The sequence below is a fragment of the Emydura macquarii genome, unplaced genomic scaffold (assembly GCF_026122565.2).
Source record: "Emydura macquarii macquarii isolate MOO-44397 ecotype Brisbane River unplaced genomic scaffold, CSIRO-AGI_Emac_v2 contig_1363, whole genome shotgun sequence".
Classification (NCBI taxonomy): domain Eukaryota; kingdom Metazoa; phylum Chordata; order Testudines; family Chelidae; genus Emydura; species Emydura macquarii.
In genome coordinates, this window is record NW_027131500.1 from 8,972,130 (window position 1) to 8,995,754 (window position 23,625).

The 23,625-nt window shown below is 41.2% G+C and overlaps 1 protein-coding gene across 2 annotated transcripts in view; it reads right to left on the minus strand.

The window, feature by feature from the left end:
* Window positions 1–23,625, minus strand: part of GALNTL6 (polypeptide N-acetylgalactosaminyltransferase like 6) — an 834,312-nt gene that overhangs the window by 22,417 nt on the left and 788,270 nt on the right. For both annotated transcript variants that reach the window (XM_067551729.1, XM_067551730.1), the window contains one exon: window positions 14,469–14,690. In XM_067551729.1, coding sequence (XP_067407830.1) covers window positions 14,469–14,690 — 222 coding nt within the window. The remainder of the gene's footprint in view (window positions 1–14,468; window positions 14,691–23,625) is intronic.

The window sequence follows — 23,625 nt, forward strand, 5'->3', positions numbered from 1 at the left end:
CACATGCAGGAGTAGCACTGACAGACTCTAACATGGAAGCATGATTCAGTACACAAATCATTTGAAGAGAATAAAAAAGAAAATGGGTGGAACTCATCTCTTTAGCCCTTCTGTGATTTAAATTGTCAGAAAATCTTTGAAAAGAATTTAAAGAGATCAAGATGCTACTGGAGGATCTTGATTTCTCCAGGTCCCTCTTTGTGGAAAAGAAGGAAGATATTAAGGCCGGTAGAATTTATGGCACCCCATTTGGGATCAGAGGTTGTCAACAGAATGCTATTAGTCCATTGTCAGAATCCTATTAGCTGATGTGTCTGACTTCATCTGGTGGAAGGTAGTAGTTGTTGAGACACGGAAATTATTGTGCAGCACATAGGACAGGATAGCTTCAATAATCACACAATACTAACCACTGTAGAAGGAGAAGAGTTTACAAAAGCAAATGACTTCCACTTAGAAAAATGCTGCTAAAAGCTAAGACCATGGGAGACTTAGAATGCATGTCAGTAGTTCCTTGAAATTACAATACAGAATTAGGGCCCGTTTTTCTCAGGTGCAGGGGAAATGCACGTGCTAATATATTCAGGTATATAAATCCATCTTCAAAAACCCACTGCGTAATTATTGCGGACTTAGAAACTAAAACTTTTCCACATTTGCAAAGAATTATGTACTGTATATATTGCCTGGGCAAAATTACTTGACTTGCTACTTGAATATTTAACTGAAGGAATCTTAGAACTCAATCCCTCACACAGGCTGTGTAAGACTGAACTAGGGCCTCATTAACTGAAAAAGGGTTCTGCAGTTGAAAAAGCCAGCCAAGTTGTCAAAACTCTGCCTTCCTTTTACATGTTCTAGAAAAACACAAAATAGCAAGACTAAGGAAATATTTTAATTTCAAATTTTCAAGTCGTTAAAACTGAAGTTAAAGATCAATTTCAAATATAATTTTGACTATTACCTCACCAGGGCCTCATTCAGACACCTCTAATGTGAATAATTTCAAATTAGTTCAAATAAAGTGTACCTGTTCTATTGAAAAACCATTAGCTGTTTTATTAACATTCCTCTCTTCATGTTATATACTCAAAACATAGACACCAACTAAACAGGAAAGCTATAAAACTAGTGTTAACAGTAAAATAAATACTTATTTCAGTGTTTCACTTAAAGCCTTATTGTATTAGTAGGGCTTTCATATTTTTGTCTGGTGGGGGAATTTTGCTTATCCTTTTCTCCTACATTTAAGTTATAAAGTCAATCTACCATATACTTTTCTGGTTTTAACTGAAGAGTTTCCTTTAGCTCACTCATTGTTAGCACTTCTCTATCTGTCTGGTCCTTTCTATTTCCCCTCCCTCTGCCTCTCTCCTCTTTTTACTGCTGAAATGCTTGTCAGTATTTGTTTCTCTGTTCTCTGCATTGTTGCCCGTGTCTTTCCCACCCATTCTCATCTTCTCTTTGCCTCTACCTGCTCCTTGAGTCAGAGAGCACTGGCTTTTTTGGGATGGGGGGCAGGCTTTGGTAATAAAAGGATTTTAATCCAGCCCATACACCTGCTTTGTGGTGCTTCTATCCTGTCTTTGCCATTGTTAGAAACTGAATGGAGCAGTTCAAATGCCTGTCAGAACCACAGGAATATTCTACAGAGCATCAGCCCCATGCTGCCTGCAAATCCTACAAGCAGGAAGCCTCAGACAGCATGTGGCTTTGTTGTTGTTGTGGTTTTTTCTTGATTAGGGAAGCATGAATCTGAGTCCCTCATCTCCAACAACAGGCTAATATGCATTTCTAAGTTATTGGACTTTGATTGAAAACTACTGAAAACATGGCAAATCTGAATTTTCAAAAAGTTGTCCTCATTTGTACAGATATAATTATTGAGCAGCCTCCTAAACACACAGGGGTAGATTTGAACACTCGTGCATACAAAAGATAGAATGTTTACATGCAAAGCCCATTTGTTCACCCCCAAATTCTATTACCTTACACCCAGGTGAGTATGCTAAAAATAAATATGCACTCAAGGGTTTTGTCTGAGCAGAAATGTAGAAACAGAAGTGAATGCCTGATGGAGACCTTTTTAAAAATCTGGCCCTTAAAGTCCTCCGTTTTAGAATTTGATGTAGTGGAAAACAATGCTGTAATCCAGAAACTGCAAACTTTGTATTTCTACCTTAATGTGCATCAAGATTACAATTACACTGAAGGCTGGGACACAAACACTGGTGAAGAGTGCAAGAGGGCTTAAATAGAGCGCATGCAGCATAATCCTACAAAGAGCCCCAATGCTAGGGGATGTATTTTACATTATCCACTTCAAAAGGAAAAGAAGACTGAAGGGGAGGAGACCTGAGTCAGGGGACTTGGAGGCCCCGGCTCTCCCTCCTTTCCTTGCTGCTCCTGTACCTGGGAAAAAGAAGGTATTGACCAAGAGTAAACCTTTGCTGCTGGGGTTGAGAGGTTGTTCAGTACACAGAAGGAATCAAGGAAGGAGGGAAATTACTTCAAACAGAATCTGAAGGATGGACCAGGGTGGGATTGTGGAAAGCCTTAGATGCAAGACGTTTAAGCTGTGCAGGCCTTAAAAGTAAGGCTGAGGGGGTATCATCCCTTGCTAATCTTCTGCACCATGACTGTCTGAAGCTAGTGATATTAGTCTGTTAGCTAGTAAAAAAAAAAAAATCCTCCACCATAACTGATAAATGTATTTGCTCATTGGGCACCTTCATAATATGGGGGAATTGTACATGCAAAATATTTTTGGCAGAAAGTGTCAAATCTGCCTGCTCCACTACCAACTGCTGTTGGGTTATTTACCAGCTAATACTAGAATATTCAATTTTATAATTTAGAGTTTTGAATGTTTAAATTAAAGCATTTCCCTATTTTTCTGAATCAATGGATTCAATTACACTTTTCACCAAATCTCTTGAGTAGAGACCTTTATTAAAAAACCCTCCATTTTGTAGAGAAAAATGACCTGTGGGAACTGAAGCACCTGTGGAAGCCTATGGTTTAAGTAAATCATTGTGTCAGTCAAGGCTTTGACTGGTTAAAGATACATAAAAACCTGGTTGACAAACTTTAGGTTGCTAAAAATGTCTTAAACATGCTGTGAAAGTGAAAAGCATATTTACTATGTGGTTGTTGGAACAAGCCCAAATTACTTCAGTAGAAGACTGTTCAATTCTAAGGGCATTTAAAGGATATTTTCCTTTACATTTTAACCCCTTACACTGAAGATTAAATAAGAATTTCTCCTTTTATCCTGGTCTGAGTGGTGGTGTATATGTTGGAAATGAGTGGGGGAGGCAGACTGTAGAAGTAAATATACATGTTTTTCTTATTATGCACATTTTGATGTTGAAGTTAAAACCACGGTGATCTGCAAAAATGCTATTTTTTAAAACAAATTCTTTCCAAGATTTGATATTAAGGGAAACCAAAATCTTTATGAATTTTAAAAATGTGTAACCCTTTTCATGAAAACAACCAATGTTTTCTAACCATAATATTCACAATTTCTCCAAAGGCGGCGGCTTCATTTTATGCCTCTTTGCAAGCTCCTGTCTGCACTCTTCCGTGATTTCATTCACAGTCCTCTCAGGTCCTAGTTGAGTTGTTTCTCTTTGGCACTCCTTATGTTCATGTAAGCTTAGGGGAGTTTTAAATGGTTCATGCACTCTTAAAGGGAGTAGTAAATTTTATTACTTAACCATACCCAAAGTGTGCTAGGTGCTTCAGAGTACAAATTAGATAAGAGACGGCCAGACTTTGATGCTGCCACAGCAGTGTTGCACCATGTGGTAAAGACAGGTCACCCACACCATGGAGACTATCCAAGCCAAGATGATTCCTTGGGTGGCATAGAACGACTGATGCAATCTGCAGTGATGAGTCTTGAGATTTTGGACCTTTTGACAACAGGTAGATGTCACAAACAGGAATGGCTGTAGACATTGCCAGATCCTAAAAATACCTCCTCCTGCCAGTCTGCATCACCTGTCTTATCAGGATGGATTTTAAGACACCTGACTCCATTCAGGACCCCATCTGTGCCAGACACTGGGAGAACAGTGAGACGGGCACAGCCAGTACTGAAAAAAGGAGATAGAGCTCCTTGACATTAACACAGCACAACAATGCATTCTAGCCAATAATACCTCAGTCTCCCCCAGTGTCTTCACATAGATGTTGAGCAAAAGGGATGACAGAATTGAGGGGAACAGGACTGCTCACCCAGAGGCCGTTCGGAAGAGGAGCAATTCCCCAACACTACCTTCTGGCATACAGTCTAAAAGAACCATCAAAACCATGTTAAAATGATTCTATCCATCCTTGTCTGGGCCTGTACTTGCATCAACAGCACCCCAGGATCAACCATATCAAAGGCTCTGAAAGATCTAGCACCATCAGGAGACACACTTGAACTCTATTTGTTGCCCTACAATCATCCTTCTCACACCTCCTTGCCCTGAGTTCATCCCTAAATCCTCCCATTTCCTCTGTGCTTCCCTTCATGGCTCTTCTCTGTCTTACCAATGACAGCTACCACTGGTAAGCACCAGTGGGCTGTCTCCCCTGCTGTTGCAATGAAGCACTGAAATGGGCCAGCAGGGAGCAATGGAGACCTGGAAGGAAGACAGGAGGCTGCTTCTGCAACCTCTAAACATCTGATAGCACCCCTGGCACCAGGAGAGCCAAAACCAGAAATCACTACCCTCTGAATCCGTGGGACGAACCACAGCTATGAACTAAGTAGAACGTAGGACTCCATGCAGAAATTTAGCAGCACAGTCTTCTGAACTGGAGGTGGGGAACTAATTTGGAGAATGGGCCCTGGCCCTGAGAGTCAGGGAGATAAAGGATCAGACTACAGAGTTCCACTGCATAGTGCAGTCACTTTTAAAAAATCATCAGAAGTGCGAAGAGGCCATTCCCACTGAGCATTTTCCACAACATCCAAACAGGCATCAGAGGATTTGTTGAATATTTTTGCTAAATGATTAGCTGTGAAGATAATTTGTGATCTTTTCCATGGAGGGCATCAGTGACAATGCACTTCTGATCAGACTGCTGGGGACATTACAAGACAGAGTGCATCACCTATATCTGCTCATCATGAAGACCCAGGCTGCTCCAAAATACAGGGTGACAAGCCAGCAGCTTTAGCACATTTAGCACTACCAATGGCACCAAATTTGCCTGAGACGACCATAACTAAGGGAGAGATTTTTTTTAAAGAAAGTGATTAAGGGATTTAGAAGCACAGAGTACATGGAAAGCCAATGGGATTTGTGCTCTTAAATCCCCTAAGCAGTTTTAAAAATCTTCTCCTAAATGTTCTCCTTCTCACCTCCACTTGGTAAATTTAGAATGGATAATAATGTACTAAATCAATGTCTCTTACATTTAAAAAAAAATTATGACAGCATAATGACTGGGTAATCACACACTAAGTTCCTTTATCTATTTTGAAAAGCAACATGAAAACTTTATTCCCTTTGAGGAAATTTGCATTAATTTATGCCAAAAAAAAAAAATGCTACTGAGATGAACAGTGGTCCAGTGCTAACATAGTGACAATTCCTGCTTTTGATTAGTTAAAAATACAGACAGCTACATTACTACAGTAATATCCATTTTAGACATTGAAAGCAACACCTAGCTTCCAGCTCTCACGAGTTTCACTCTTGAGATAGAGAGTGAAATCCTGGCTCCACTGAAGTCAGTGGCAAAACTTCCCACTGGAGGCATGATTTCACCCAGAATGCTTAAGTGTTTCTAATGATGGCAAGTGGTGAGGTGAGTCAGAAAGGAAGGGCAGTCCCTAAGGCAAGTTGGACCTCAGTTTTGCGCATTTAAGGTCATAAAAACATCTATAGCAAAATAAAAATAAATCAGTGCTCTTCTGAATGTGTAATCTTAATCTTAAAACAACTTTATATAATACTATGGAATAATACAGTTTAGCCACATTTAATAACTGCAAATACATGTCTAGGATTCAGGAAATGACTGAAATAGAGTTCTCCAATGAGGTGTTAAAGTTATCTACAGTACATGAAATGAATGGCAAAACATGTCAGAACTACTGCTCAATTTAATCATCTGTTCAAATGATGTATTTGCCCTTGAATAGCAAAGATGGTGCCTTGACTCTGTTGTTGTGGTCACGGCAATACAATACAATATCATGAGAGGCTTCCAGTTGCTACCAATTTAAAGAATGTTTTTCACATAATGTGATTTAGTGTCCTGAATATGAAAGTGGCTGTATCTCCCCAGAGAAAATTAGCAGCATTCACTTCGGTGCAAAAATGGGAATGCCATTGGTCATCTCTGCTTTTTAAGTAAGCAGTACTTGCACTGGATTACTACACTTATTAGTGTGAGAAAGCAATATATCCTTAGATAATCAGAATCTACAGACTGAATGCCTAACATTGAGCATCCTTTCATATTAACTGTTATGCAGTAACTTTAAAAGTCCTGGTTTTTGTGTGAAACATAAAAAGGAAAAGGCCAGGTTAAAAGAAGTCAGGCACAGCCTGAATGAAACACAGAGAAAGCGATGCTGGAGCCAGAGATTGTCTGAGCACTTCATTATTTACCCTGTCTCAAATTGGCATAGGCAAGAAGATGTAAAGCCTTTCCAAGTGCGAGTGGAGAAGGTAGTAAATGACAGTCCATCTTGGGACAAATGTCCCATAAAGGATTCTTGATGTGCACAGCCAGGGAGGTTTCTGTGGCTGCTCAATTCTTCTAAAGTATTAAGGAACAGTCTGTTTTCCTCCTTTCAATTTCTAACTATAACAACCACTGACCTTTACGTTTGTTCAAGGTTACTGCAAGCTCTGAGGAATTAATTAAAACTTTACAGGAATGTGAAAGTCTCAAAAAATTTTTTAAAATAGCAGGAAAATAACTTACAGATGGAACATATTTTTAGGGGATTGGGAGAGTCTTTGGGTCTCAGTTCCATTCCAAGTTGTCTGTGGGTATTTTTAATAGAAAAATTAGATACATATAATACAGTCCTATGATTCTTTTTAAAGACACCTTAATATCATTGTGATGCTGGCAGACCAGGTGCTAGTTCATGCCAAGGCCCCAGGCCTCACTGAACACTTACAAATCCATAGCTGGAAACCAGTCTTGTTTATTGTGTGTTAGTATTATCAAAATAGATATTAGATGTTAAGTTTATAAGGATGTGTTTAATGTTTCGACTTCATGAAATGCAGGTAGGATTCTGCAGATATTGATCTCACTTATAATCTCTGTAGCCCATGCTATAAAGTTATATTGAGCATTTGCACTGTAAACCTCTGTAATTGTGTAACTCAACAAACAGGAAAAGCAGCACTGATTAAAATAAAGTGCTTATCCATGGCCTACTGAAGGCAAATGACCATTGTGTAGCATCAAAGGACAGAGACTTTATTGACTGCATTCCTAACTTCTTCCAGGAAGGAGACACCTATGCATGAACTCAACCCATCAGTTTGGACTCTGAAGCAGAGAGGATAAAAATTCCCAGGCAAGGAGAAACTGAATCTTTCTTTCATGCTGTCTGGACTGTGAGGGGTAAAGATTCCTAAACATAAGCAAAGAGATCCTCATGCTGCTTGGCAAGGGTTAACCCTGAAGGACACTTAGGCCTGGTCTACACTGGCAACGGAGGTCGATGTACGTCGATCTCCTAATCACAGAATCATAGAGTTGGAAGGGACCTTAGGAGGTCATCTAGTCCAACCCCCTGCTCAAAGCAGGACTAACCTCAGTTAAATAATCCCAGCAAGGGTTTTGTCAAGCCGCACCTTAAAAACCTCTAAAGATGGAGATTCCACCACCGCCTTAGGTAACCCATTCCAGTGCTTCACCACCCTCCTAGTGAAAAACTTTTTCCTAATGTCCAACCTAGACCTCCCCCACTGCAACTTGAGACCGTTGCTCCTTGTTCTGTCATCTGCCACCACTGAGAAAAGCCTAGCTCCATCCTCCCTGGAACCCCCTTTCATGTAGTTAAAGGCTGCTATCAAATCCCCCCTCATTCTTCTCTTCTGCAGACTAAACAAGCCCAGTTCCCTCAACCTCTCCTCATAAGTCTTGTGCTCCAGCCCCCTAATCATTTTTGTTGCCCTCCACTGGACTCTCTCCAACTTCTCCACATCCTTTTTGTAGTGGGGGGCCCAAAACTGGACACAATACTCCAAATGCAGCCTCACCAATGCCTAATAGAGGGGAATAATCACTTCCCGCGATCTGCTGGCAATGCTCCTACTAATGCAGCCCAATATGCTATTAGCCTTCTTGGCAACCAGGGCACGCTGCTGACTCATATCCAGCTTCTTATCCACTGTAACCCCCAGGTCCTTTTCTGCATAACTGCCGCCTAACTTGTCAGTCCCCAGTCTGTAGCTGTCTACACTGGCACGGTAGTTCCGTCGACTTAAAGCATGGCAAAAGTTGATGTAATAAAACTACCTCCGCTAGTGGCGTAGTGCATAAATCGAATTTCATGTGTCAATTTTGCATCAGTGTAGACAGAGAGTGATGTAATTCAATGTTAATGGCCTCTGGGAGATATCCCATAATGCCCTGTTGTCACCGCTCTGGACATTCGCGCTTTGCTGTTACGTGGCCACACAAACCGGAAATGGCCCCTCCTCTCATGCCCCAGGAAAATTTGAATTTTCATTTCCTGTGCAGCCAGCGTGGAGAGAGCCTTGTAGCTGAACTCGTCATGGCTACTGCAAGACCCAAATGCGCTCCAGCATGGAGTTGACCAGAGGTCTTAGATCTCATCTGTCTGTAGGGCGAGGAGTCCGTTATAGCTCAACTCAGAGCCAGCAAAAGAAATTTGGACACTTACGGGAAGATTTTGCAGGGCATGTTGGAGAAGGGGCACAACAGGGACACACAGCAGTGCCACATGAAGATCAAGAAGCTATGGCAGGCATATCAAAAAGCCAGGGAAACTAACAGCTGTTCTGGCTCCTCTCCCAAAATATGCTGCTTCTATGGTTCTCTGAGGCGACCCCACCACGGTGCCGCCATGCAGCATCGATACGTCTGCTGGATCCCAGTCCAGGGATGATGAGGACTCCGTGGACGAGGATGAGGAGAGCAGGGTGCAGGAGAGCGGGGCTTCCATTCTCCCAGACAGTCAGGACCTATTCCTGACCCCAGAGCAGTCCAGCAGCACACAGGACTGCAATAATGATCCTTGGGAAGACACATCTGGTGAGTTTTATTTTTCTACGTAGCAGTTATACCCTTTTAACTGGGGGGGAGGGGAAAGGGATTTCAGGGGTTTAGTGGACTTTACTGGGGGGTTACTCCCAAAACAGATTATTTATGTGCAGAGGTATGCTCCGAGAATCATCCGTTGATATCTCAAGGAAACTTTCATGTAGGTAATCTGTTATCCTTTGCACAAGGTTTCGGGGGAGGGCAGCCTTGTTTCTTCCTCCCCGGTAGGATACTTTGTTGCGCCGCGCTGCAATGAAGTGAGCTGGAATCATGGCGGAACACAGCATAGCGGCATAAGGGCCAGGCCAGTACTCCTGTGCGTGCAGCAAATCTTCCCTTTCCTCGTGCGTTACCCTCAGGAGATTGATATCACTCATGGTCACCTAGGGAAGATGGCGCATGTTTAAAGTACCCGAGCTATATAGCCTATACCTCTCTATTCCCTTTTGTATTGTCCTACTGATTCACTTAAATAATTTTGCTTAGGTATCTGATGAGACTATTAACCCGCCCGCGCTGTCCTCAGATCCACTGTGGCCGTCTCATGACAAAACGGTCATCTTAATTAAACCATGGCGCCCGGTCACCCCTCTCACACAGGGCATTTGAAATGAGCTTTTTAGAGATAATTAATCCTCTATAGCAGAGTAAAGTGCCCCTGGCTTACCATCTCTGTAACAGCACAGTGACCCGACCCTTCTGAGATTTTCGGAATGGAATGTGGGTCTGACTTAGCCTTGTGCACACTAAGGGGAATACTTTATATATTGTTTCAGTTGCTTCATTTTCCTGGGTCTGCTAACAATGGCAACACTGTGCATTTCTTTTTGTTCTGTAGACATCTCAGCCTTGGCACCCCCCCTCTAGAACTGCTGTGGAAAGACTATCGCAGATCAGAAAGAGGAAAAAAAATCACGGGATGACATGTTTGGTAAGCTCATGAATATCTCCGCAGCTGCTGAGACAGAGCTCCAAGCGTGGCGGCTGACCTTGTCCCAGAACATGGACATGGTCAGGGAGAATCGAAGAGTGATGCAGGAGCATGATCACAGTACCCAGCAGGAGATGCTGCGAATCATGCACGATCAGGCAGACATGCTCAGGCGGCTTGGCGGAGCTTCAGGAGGAGTGGCAGCCAGACAGAGTCCCGCTGCAGCCCCTCCACAACACTCCTCCACCTATGGCTTTGCTGCTCTCCCCCACCCCCAAGTGGTCTTGGAGGAGAATGGCCAGGCTGCAGTACTCCACCCCAGTACCACGCTGACAGCTGTCCTGCAGGCAACCATGCTACCCCTTGAGGCTGTGAATGAACACTTGCCCCCCACCCCCACCAACTTGAATGTTCATAAATAAACGTTTGCATCATTTCAATACATGTCTCTTTATTATTCATAGCTTGTTTGGGGAGGGCTTTGGAGAGTACTGATATTGATGGTAGGAGGGATGGTAAGCAAAGGCACAAGACATACAGAAACAGAAATCATTACTGTGTCTCACTGCAGAACCTGGTTTTCAGTGCTTCCTGAAGGCAAAGTGCTCTGCGGTTAGCTCTGAATGTATTGCAGACATCTGGCTGCTCAAAATTGGTGGCCAGTCTTTCTGCCTCCACAGCCCAACCCTAGGGGAACCTTTCCCCCTCTGCTTCACACACTTTATGAAGAACATCACGGAGATATAACTGATGGGATGTTCTTTTCACTCATGTCCAGCCTAGTAAGGAGACATCTCCATCTGGCCTTTAAACGCCCAAACGCACATTCCACCACCATTCTGCAAGTGGTTAATCTGTTATTAAAACACTCCTTGTCACTGTCAAGCCGGTGTATGGCTTCATTAGCCAAGGGAGCGAGGGGTAAGCAGGATCCCCCAGGATCAATATTGGCATTTCCACATCACTGATGTTAATTTTTTGGTCTGGGAAGAAAGTACCCACCTGCATGTTAGAGAACAGCCCCAAGTTCCTAAATATGCGCGTGTCATGCACCTTTCCAGACCATCCCATATAGATGTCGGTAAAATGACCCCTGTGATCCACAAGGGTCTGCAGTACCATGGAAAAGTATCCCTTGCAGTTATGTACTCTGTTGGTAGGTGGTCAGGCTCTAAGATAGGGATGTGCGTGCCATCAGTGACCCCTCCTGCAGTTTGGGAACCCCATTGCAGCAAACCCGTCCACTATGTCCTTTCCCAAAAGTCACTACCCAAAGTCATTTGGGTACATTTCCCAATAGCAGAAGTCTATTGATGGCCCTGCACACTTGAATCACAGCAGCTCCCACTGTAGATTTACCGACTCTGAACTGATTCCCAACTGAGTGATAACAGTTGGGGGTTGCCAGCTTCCACAGAGAAATGGCCACTCACTTCTCCACCATCAGAGCTTGTCTCAAGTGAGTATTCATGTGCTTCAGGGAGGAGGACAGCTCCGAGCAAAGTTCAAGGAAAGTGGCCTTTCGCATACAAAAGTTCTGCAGCTACTGGTCATCATCCCACAGCTGCATAACGATGTGGTCCCACCAGTCTGTGCTTGTTTCCCGGGACCAGAACCGGCGCTCCACAGACTGCAGACGATGCGTTACAACCTGCAGCAATCAGGAATTGTTCCACTCAATGTTTTGTAGCAGGGCAGCCTCAGTGACATCTCTGTTGCCTGTGCTTCGGGTTCTTGCTCTCCTTTGAAAATACTCAAGGATAAGGTGTGATGTATTTGTGATGCTCACAATAATAGCACATAGTTAAGCTGGCTCCATGTCTCCGTAGCAATGGTGAGCGCATGGCATAAACAAACGACGCAAAAACCGGTTTCCTGTTCGTTTGGGGGAAGAAGGAAGTGGGAAAAAGTACTGCATCATGGGACGATGAAACTCATTCCAACAGCCCCGCGGCTAGTTGCACTGTGGGATAGCAATCCACAGTGCACTGCTTTGAATGTTGACACAAGCGTGGTGAGTGTGGACGCATGAGCCTGGTGCAAGGAGAGTGGTGTGGACATACTTCAGCAACTTCTAAAAATCGGCGGGTGAAAGTCGATTTTAAGTAAGTCGCTTCACTCTGCAGCATAGACATACCTTAGAATTGACAGATTACCACAACTCTGTCACCTTTTAAAACAGACAAACTTAGTTGCTTGCTTTAACTTATAAATAACTCTCTCATTTCTTTTTCCTAGTAAATAAATCCTTAGCTAGTTTACGATAAGATTGGCTACCAGCATTGTCTTTGGTGTGAGATCTAAGTTCCAAGATCTGGGGTAAGTGACTGGTCTCTTGGGGCTGGGAGCAACCATAATATTTTGCAATTTTTGTTGTAAGTGATCATTTATCACTGAGTCCTGCTTGTCTGGGTGGCAAGATAGACTGGAGTGCTCAAGGGAACCGTCTGTCACTCTGTGATAAGACTGTTACTGGATTGGCAAAATCTAATCATAGAACATATCACCAGTTTGGGGTGGCTGCCCTACTTTTTGACACTCTGCCTTGAGTTTGGCACTCACGGTCATGAATCACTCCAGACAGTTCGACAATCATGTAAAAAGTGTATTCATAATTCTGTATTAAGCATGAATACCTGAATCTCAAAGGTCAGGATGTGCTCCTTTACCCCCTTTCTGGAGCACTGAGTGAGGATTCTAAAGTAGGGCAAGGTAGGTATATATCACATGTTCAAAGTCCTGCAGTTGCAATGGGGTGTCTGGGGGTGGAAGGAGGGACATGGGAGAATTACTGAACTTTGGTCTTTCCTGACTTCTCCTGTTAATTTTCTATTGCCTCTGGGTATAGCTAGTTCACATGAAGTTTATGAAACAAAATGTCAAGGATATGAGAAAAAACAAAAGTGAGGGAATTCACTGGTGTCAGGAGTTTGCATATGTCAAGGCACTGGCACCATGAAGTACTTTGAGGTACTGTAGCTGGGGGCTAGAATAAGAGAGCGTGAAGGTGAAAGGACTGTAAATCTGGGAGGTTATTTTTAAAGTCCTGCTACAAGATGTAAATAAATTGTTTTAGTTTAAAATGTTCTGAAGAGAAAGGGACCAAAAACGGTCTGGATCTTCCCTCCTGGGGAATACCCTGGTATAATGGGAACTTCTGTAGTTTTAGGGGATCTCACCAAAAATCTTTGTTAAAATTTCAACATCTTAATTCTTTCAATTTTGGTATACAATTTTATAATCTGAGAGCCCCTACCAAAACCAGGGAAAACTAGAATTGATATTGCTGATACTTCTAAAATTATTAAAAAAGGCAGAAAAATACACATTAAAAAGTCAAGCCTTCTTTATAAATCATAACCAAAAAGAAAAAAAAAATCTTTTGCATGTCACCTTTAAGGTGGAAGATGTTAAAAGCCAGTGCAATTTTTCAACAAGACCATACAAATTATTTGCCTTCTCTACAGCCTATGTGTATTTATTTCTAATACATAAAGCACCCTGTCGCAACGTGGTGTGCATTAGTAGGCTGTTGGTGTGCTCCCCCAATATGTTAAGAGGAATAAGTCAAAAGGCAGAATGCACCTGAGAAGTGCACCAGCACCCTGCTGACATATATCCCACCATGGCATATTGATATTAAAAAATGGCTCCTTATTTCCTTTTTGTTTAAACTCTTGCTGTGATACCACCAACAAAAGCCAACCAGCAATCAGATCATAGATTGAGACAAACTGCGCCAGTTTTTGTTAAGACCCTGCCCAATTCATTTTTGCATATTTACATTTCCATGTGCAAATGAGAACACACAAAACGCTAGATAGGTACCTAATAGATACCTAATTTACACATGCAATTTGTAATTACTTTGTACAATTTACAATTTGTAAAAACTTTTCAAAAATCAGATTCTCAGCATCCAAAGCCATCCATTAATATGCTGTAATGACTATCTGTTCTTTCTGAATCTTTGGTCTTTGTTGTGCATGCACATCATGGTCCACCGAAGATTATAAGGGATTATTCGAGGAACAGCCCTCAACATCAGACATGGCAGTTCCTTATTTTAGTGGTTGTTTCAGAGATTGTTGCAATCACGACAAGCTCCCTTAATGATACCACCAGTAATAGGAGCCAAACCTCATTTCAAGAGGGCTTTGTTATAATGTAAAACATTACAGTAACTTTATAGGACATTTAGTGTTCTACCAAATGACTTTGCAATAAAAATGGAACATGCTGTTAAATTTGATCTAGCTCGGGTGTTCCTTACCTCCCCCCAGGCAGCAGGTGGAGGCTCAACGGGAGGGTAATATTTAGGGACATCCCATGCCACTGCAGCCATGAACCACTTGAAGTCCTTGCACTTCAGGTGCTTGCGAAGCTCCTTCTGGGCAGAGATATCTCCTGTTGAGAGATGCCTGTACTCAGGCCGCCGCTGGTAAACGTACTCTGCAAACTCATCCATCCATGTCTCCGCCACACGCTTCAGGTTCTGTGTAGCAGAAAGAAAGAGTCGTTAACCTGTCCATGCTTTGACTAGAGGATTGACTTCCAGTGTCAATTATAAAACCAGCCCTGATCGTGTTTTGGATGGTGGTGTGTTAAATAAACAGTAAACCTTTTGCAATTAAAATACTGTTAGGAGCATGATATAATTAGACTGATGACTTCATGCAGTTTGTTTTTTTTAGTACTGCAGTGCAATTGCTGAATGGGGATTTAATTAGCCAGATACAGTAAAGATTTAGCTAATTATTTCAAATGGAATCTCATTGTGAAGCTCCTCCCCCCCCCCCTTTTTTTTTTTTTTTTTTTAAACTTGATTGCTAAAGTTGTTTTTCCACAGTTTTGATGCAGCTGAATTTTGAAGTTGGGATCTTGCTTCTTACTGTAAAATATTATATACAGTCCAATTTACCGACAACACATTGGCTTCAGGGCCCCAAAATGTTCCCAGTCTTTCAGAAGCCAGAGTAACATATCTGCAAAGACAGGCTCAATAACAAGTCTGCTCTGTCCCTCTAGTTACACACAATTAACCGGGCATTATTAATATATTCAGAATGCAGGATGAATTCTGACACAATACATAAATATTAATGCCTGTTACCAGTAATACTGCACAGGAGGATGAGTTTAGGACGGTCAACAAAGCAATGAAGCCACTTCCTCTCCTCTCATGGGTGTTTGCTCAGGTAGCCTGGAGGAGGCTAGAAGACTGCTCTTAGCAAATAGCTCCAATGGCTGGTGATGGGACACTAGATGGGCGGGCTCTGAATTACTATAGAGAATTCTTTCCCAGGTGTCTGACTGGTGCATCTTGCCTACATGCTCATGGTCTAACTGATAGCCATATTTGGGGTTGGGAAGAAATCTTTCCCCAGGTAAGATTGGCAGAGATCCAATGTTTTTTCACCTTCCTCTGCAGAATGGGACATGAGTCACTTGCTGGTTTAAAAGTAGAGTAAATGGTGAATTCTCCGTAACTTCATGTCTTTAAATCATTATTTGAAGACTTCAGTAACTCAGCCAGAAGTTATAGGCCTTTTACAGGAGTGGGTGGGTGAGGTTCTTTGGCTTGCCACGTGCAGGAGGTCAGACTAGATGATCATGTGGGTCCCATCTGGCCTTGAAGTCTCTGAGTAAGAGCATGAAGTTGCCTCATAGACGAATTCTGTCACAACAAAAGCCACCCAAGTTTAGGCTGCATTACCTTTTCTGGATGGTCTCCACAGGGCTGGTGAGAGGATGATGCGGCCCCTTTGGACCTATCCATACCCCAGTCATTCCCTGGTACCAAGCCCCCTTTTCTGCATGGATCACAATTGTGCACTCTGGTGCAACGTAGGCAATTCATCAGGGCTAGAATACCACTGCCTATGCAACTGATCCCCCCATCTGTGTGGGGCAAGGGAGATTTGCATATGAATGAGGCTCAGTCTAGATTTTTCTCTAAACCATCAAAAAGCAGGACATTCAGAGTAGAGGCGGAAACTTTCATTGTACATAAACACTGCAGCATGTATGATTACTAACTGCTTTGTCCCAGGAACAATGAGTTACAGCCTAGTTTCTTTATCACACTTTTATGGGTTTATGAGAGACCTTCAATGCTACTTTAAATGTTTGGAGCGGTTTGTGTCTTTTTTTGCATTTCAAAAAGCCCTTGTTGGTGCAGTACATCATTGGCTCCAGTACATTTAGATAGGCTAGGGATTAAGTATATATTATTACAGTTTGTTGTGTCAAGGCCTAAAATGAAATACTATTATGGCTAAACATTGTATACACTTGCTGTCTAACTTTGCGTCCTAAAAAACATAATACAAATATGGAAAAAGAATGGTAAGTTGGGGGCCCAAAATGCTGAGATGTTGAACACCTTTTGTGGGTGCTGAGTGCCCTAAACAAAGTCTATGGGCTTGGGTCTTTTGCCTATTGAGCATCTTATTTTCCATCCTGTTTTTTATGCATCTTAACCTTTTGCTTGCTTTTCTGAATGCCACTGCATGTTGAGCAGAAGTCTTCATTCAGCTGTTTTCTATGATACCCAGGTCTTTTCCTTTGTTAGTTAGTTTAGTACCCAGTAAACAGCATAAGTAGTACAAATTATTCCTTCTAATGGGCATTACCTTGCATTTGTCAGCATTCATCATGTTGCCTATTCACCTGACTTTGTTACATACCTCTTAAGTTTCTCTCAGTCTTCTTTAGTCTTGACTAACTGGAATAATTTTGTCTTCTGCAAGTTTCATACCCTTGCCTTCTTTTTCAGATCATTAATAATATTAAACACCAGTCCTAGTATGAAACCTTGTAACCTGGTGCTAAACCTTCTCCCCTGAAGACAGCTGACCATTTATTCCTATTCTTTGCTGTGTGTCTTAGCCAGTTTCTGATCTATGACAGTATTTGGTTTCTCAACCCATGACTACTCAATTATTTACTTATTTTTAACAGTCTTGAGTGAGGGACTTTGACAAAGACTTTTGTGAAAATCCAAGTAAAATAGGTCATCTGGTTCTCCTTTATCAACTGTTTTGACAGATTCAAAAATACATTTTATAGATTAAGGATGCAACAAATGACTGATACAACCAAACCCCACAGAGTTCATATGCTCTGTTCAGCATTTGGTACAGACTCAGTCTATTCATATCTCCCCCTTACACACTAATGTGCATCTTCACAGATGCCCCTTTTTCCAGAAGTTTCTCTAATTGTCTTTCATTTTCTGTTCCTGTCAAGTTAAAATCTGCACTTCCACAACTGTCCAAAACCAAACACACACACATACATCAAGTGACATTCTGACACTAGAGGAATCTTATAGCCTTGCTTGTAAAAACAAGATCCTCAAACCTTGTAATGTTCTGTTTATAGAATGCTAGCTGCAACATGCTGATATGTTCTGTAATAAGATAGACGACAGTATACATCTGAAAATCAGCAACAGATGGTAATGTATTCTTTCAGAATTGTCTCTGCATATTTGTGAACCTGATTCTTATTCTGATTTGCTTTCAAGATTCATTTGAAAACCACTCTCCTGAATTTTATTAATTTAGTTTGCTTCAAGCATCTGCACAAACCTAGATATCTCAGAACTAATAAGGCTTATCAGAATATAAAGGCAGCAAGATACAGCACAAATGAAGTATATTCAGCTGGTTCTGTAAGATAAGTTACTATGTGCTTTGTCTCTGTGAAGCAAACACATTAAACCTGAAGAATGAGGCATGTGCAATTAAGACAGTTTAAGAAATAACACTGAAGTCCCTATTCTAAATGACTTATGCCCCACATAAGGTTGACTTTTGTTGCTATTTCATGGGAAACAAAGCAACACGAAATTAGCATTCAATAGTAAGGAAATGGGGTGGGGGGGTTGCTATGACAAAAGGAAAAATAAACCGGATACAAGAATGATAGCTACAAAGGCAATCTGATTCCCTGTGAGGGAACATTATAATATGGAAATCTCCCAAGACTCTGAGAATACTATTTGCCCTTTCCTGTGCAGACAGAGTCAAACTGTATTTTAACCACATTAATCAGAAAAGGCAAAACCATGAATGTCAGTATAACCTGTACAGTAACACATCTTCCTCTCAGATATTCTGTTTATGCCAGTTTTATTGGAAAACTATTTTAAACATGTTTTAGAGAGTTTTAGAAGTAGTATGGTGCTATTTTTAAAAATCATTCCACCTGACCAGTTGCCTTAATACCATGAGTCCTCCTTTACAGGACTCCAAAGACGACAAAACTGGTAAATAACTGTAGCAGTGGCTTACCTGTTCAGTAGCAAGTGTAGCTACTGCCTCAGTTTTCCCCCCTCTTTTGTAGATTAGTTTAGATCTCTGGCTAAACTAAATATACTCCATCCCTTCTGCAGCAACAAGAGTTCAACAAAAGAAAAGTCCAGCAGAAGTCCTTTAAACTTCCATCTCTTGGTGGAGGGGCTCATAAATCATCCTTCGGCCAGACAAATCTTCACCCTTCCCTGAAGAGACTCCCAATCAATCCTTTACTACTTGGCTTTTTCATAGTCTTTTGGTGAAAAACCACAAATAGTGGGTTTCTTAAGAGGGTCACATGCTCTTTTAAGATCTTTCTCTACCTTTCCACCAAGCCTCTGGCTTTCTAGCTCACAACACCAACCTTTGTTCAGGGTACTTTCCCCAACTCTTTGACTGTTCTCTCTATAAGACTCTTCCCAGCTCTTCCAAAGCCCCTCCCAAGCACCATGTCTGGAGAGATTCAACAGCTTTCCCATTACCTTCGATTCTCTCTCTGAAATGGCACAATTGTGCATCTCTGCCCTCCTTCCCGGTATGCATTGCTTCCCAACCAATAGTTCCTCTGCTATAACAATTAACCCTCAGATTTTGGACTGAACCTGGAACAGGGCCAGATGTGGATCTTGAACATCGCTTAAAGAGCCAGTTCTCTATGAGATACCAATACTTTTTAGAAATTTCTAAAAGTGCCTAGCCTTTCCTTTCATGATAATGTCCAACACTGAGGTGCTGAAGGTACTGACTTGACCCAAGATTTGTAGGAGTGTGCCATAGGACATTAGGACTCTAGCTGAACCAGCAGGATGGCAAGCTCATCACACTCTGAAAATCTTCCTATGCCTCATCGGAACCCCTGAAGAGCTTGTCTATGTAGCTATTTATATCACCATCACGTCTGAGGACATAACATGAATTTTAACATGCCCTTCTGACATTCCTTGCTTGGTACTGAATAACTTCTAAAATATGCTTTTCAATCTTCCCTCAATTAACATCATTTGAAATCTCTTGGATAAGCCATATTATAACTACAATACAATAAGAAAACCCATTTTCTGTGTCCTATATCTTTAAAATAGCTATCTGAAAACTTTTGAGTTGGTTCAAAAATTGCCCACTGGTTATACAGACCAAAATTTAAGATGAAAGGATGTAACTATATTTTATTGGGGAAAAGGCAACACTGGGCTTACAATGGAAAGCAGAATGCAATGTTAACTATGGACCAGTTGTTGCTGCATAATATTTTAACCATTTCCCTTTAAAATACACAGAATCTCAGAAAATACTGACTAGCTAGCTATAAGGCTACAAATGAAGAGGGTCTTTTTAGCGAGAGTGTAAGTAACTTTGTTCCTTTGACAGAGCTATTAGTAGGAAGCTCTTTCTGAAGCAGTCAATTACAGTGTTCAAATAATACAAACCAGCTTCCTCAGACTTTGACTGCTTTGAAGGTGGTATATTGAATCAAGTCATCCAAGAGCTCATTATCCTGGTTATCTCTTCACATGCTGACAATATAGCCTTAATAATTACCACAAACCTTTTTGTTTAAAAGAGTAAAGTCCAATGCTGAAAACCACATTCAAGATGCAATCGATCTTAATAGGTGACTCATATGCAATAATGTAGATTTGCACTTATGAAAACTAGAGTCAGCTCCCACCATATACTAAAGAAGTAACACAAATGGTCTATTTGTAAATGTTTATAAGACCCTTACTTAGGGTCTTAGCCAAGGAAAAGACATTTGTGCTCTTCCAAGATGCATGAGTTCTGGAAAGTGACAGATTCCGGTTCTGTGGCTGACTAAACATATTGGAAGGTAAATTGGCCAAATGTGGAGGCCCCTGCAAAAAAAAAAAATCCTCTTTGGAGCCAAGAGCTTTTCAGAAGAGAAGAACTTAATCAATGGGTACTTCACTTCTCTGGACTCTCTGGCCCTTTGCTTACCTCACCTGTAAAGTTAGGCAAGCAGGAGATGATCCAAATCTATAATGTAGTAACCCACCTGCATGGCTGCTGGTGGAAAACCATGAGACTTGGCTAAATCAAACTTCTTCTTCAATTAAAAAAAAAAAGTGAGAAAGAAGGAGTTAATGGTAGTAGGACTGACTAAAGAAGGCGAGGGCAACAGGAAGTTCCTCCTTCCAAGGGCTGTAGGGCTGTGTTACTGGGAACCATTCCCAGCCACTGCATCCATTAAAAATGGGGTTTTAGGACGTTATAATTTTAAGATAAGCCTTTTTTATTATTACAACATTAACTTTGTTTCATGTACCCATATGCTAGGTATTAACATGAGAAGACTCCATGTTTCTAAAACTAAATGGTCTCTTTATTAAGATAACTATTTACAGACATGGCTGCTACATCCTAGCCATGTCCAGACAAACTGACCATCTGGTGCCTTCTCCAAACTCTTCCCTCCATGTTCCATGCAGGTTTCTAGACGCACTGATCTGGGTTCAGGGTTTTTGCTGGCAGGGTCAAAGTTCACTTGTTCTACACTAAATTAAACATTCTTTTACTGTTTGTTAGACAACACACAAAAGTTAAAGCATTTAAAACTAAAAAAAAAAAAAAAAAAAAAAAAAAAATATTAAAATAAATCATAAAGTCTCCCCCTTAGTCCCTCTCTCCCTATTTATATAAGTCTTAACTGGAAACTCTGTGTGACAGTCTCTCAAATGGCATCAAATATCTTTGTCAAGATGAAAAGTCAGTTCTGGGAGGCATGGTCTCAGGTCGTCAACTTCTATTATTACAATGTGATCCCGTCTCCTACAATACATACATATGAATAGGGAGTAAAGAATAGCAAAAGAAAGAAAAATGAAGCTTTTGTCTCTGGGTTTTAGATCAGCTACTGGAAAAATAAAGGTACAGCACACAGCATTATTTTTAGCATGCCAAACTGATCACAGAAAAGTGTTGCTAGGTTAGATTTGACCTGTCTGGTTAAGCCAGACTCAGTAAGGAAAGCAAAAGATAGAAAGATAAAAAGAGACATAAGAGAAATAAAATGAGGTTGGGAATAGACACATCAGGCAGGGAAGTGGCAAGAATTTTAGATTTACTTCTCAGGGTACAACCACAAAGATAATAATGTCATCTGGGTCTCTCTCCTTGTCATTTCTGGTCAGAACAACTTTTTTGGATAAGGATGAAGAAAGCTCAATGATGTTATGGTACATGGTTATGTCTTTGTATGTAGTGGGGACAGTTGTGATCATGAAGCTGATGAATGTCTCCAAAAGCGTTGACAACTTCAATCTAATGAAAGTGAGCAATCAAACCAAAGTATCCAGTTGTCCCATGCATGCAAACCTCCTCTCATTTTAATTATACTTTGTTTTGTTGCTACAACTTTTACCTCACTACGAGTCTTGAAAACCCTTAAATCAACAGTTCTTCAACTTCAAATTATTCTATGATTCTGTTCTATGCTTTTTTCAACAATATTTTACATAACATGTTTGTTAAGTTAAAATTACCTTCCCCCTTTAACTTTCTTTCGACAATTCAGGACTTCAACATAAGGTAGGTAGAGTTCAAACTCAGCTGCAGAGAGGGATAAATGTGCACTTTTTTACTTGATTGCTATTCTTTTGTGGAATCTTTGGGCCATTTTTGGTTCCTGTTTTTTTCTTTTGTGTCTGACAAATTCACCTCTTCCGCCAAATGCCCTGTGCCTCTTCATTAAGCACGTTTAGTGGAGTCCTATCTGACGTTCCCAAGAGACCTCCTGGTGATTCAGGCAATTCAGCTGGGCAAAAGCAGAGATTTTGTTCTTGGCAATGGAATGGCTGCTTAACAGCTGGGGACTGCATAGCACAACAGGCTGGTAAAGATTCCAGGGAAGCAAAATTTAAATGGATCGGTCACTAACAGGAATATTATAGTTTCGTGTTTTAGAAACAGGGCTGGCATGCCAGTGGAAATGACAGTACTTATGAGAAAGACAGAGACATATATGGCTAATGAACCTGCATGCTTCTATCATATAGATTTTTTTCAATTTATATTTTACACTGTTAAATTATCAAAAAAATACTATTTCTGCTCCCAATTTCTCCAGATGTTATTAAGCAGATGTTTTTATCCCCTGGCTGCAAAGGAGTACAATGCTTTTATTATTTTTGCCATTTCACCTTCGTAAACCATTTCTTCTCCTTTCTGCGTACCTCACTCTCTGCACATACGCCAGCCTGACCCCAATGCATGCACTTTGGTTTTGTCAATATTAAACTATTGTATCATATCTGGGTCCCGTAATCAGTTCCTGTTGCTCTATTTGCAATCTGAACATTTTCCAGGATGCTGACAGTCACATACAGGACCTCTTTTATGCACATTGTGTATCTTATTTATTACAACAGGCTTTTTCTCTCAGTGACTTTTTATCCTAGATCCTAGTTTTAACTTTATTGTATCAATAGAGTGTCAATCACCATGGGACAGAGGCACTCCTTCCCTCAGGGATTCTCTGTAGCTGTGAAATCAGTGCCTTGGCATAGTGTTGGAAGCCACAGTGCAGAGTGAGAGATGCGGTATTTCAGATGTGAAATAAAACAGAGGACCGGATTGTTAGGTTCATTAAAAATCTCATGGCACTTTTTTTGGCAAGAAAACAGATATTAATTCCTCTCTCTCCTGACCAAACTTCAGCTTGGATACTTGCCTTCTACCTACCTACTTTTTCCTCAACTGAAGTTATTCTTTATTTCCCAGTCCGTGGTGCTGCTGCAAATGGAAATGGTTGCATTTCATTGAAATGGAATTAGTGACATACGTCAGTTGCATTACTGGTTGCATTTCATTGAAATGGAATTAGTGACATACGTCAGTTGCATTACTGGAGGAGTAAGGAGCTAGAAACTCAAGCTGCTTTCTGTAGGCTGGTGAAAGTCTCTTTACCACCCGACTTTACTGCCTCTGCACACTGCTATTCATATCCTCTTTGTCCTTTTCATTCACCCTCCGTTGCAAGTTGTCACCATATCTTGCAATGAAAATCATGCAAGCACTGCAGAGTGCATCCAAAGTTTGGACACAGACTGTTATTTACTCCCTCTGCTCCCCATGCCACAAAGCACTGTGACAACTTAGCCACACCTCCTT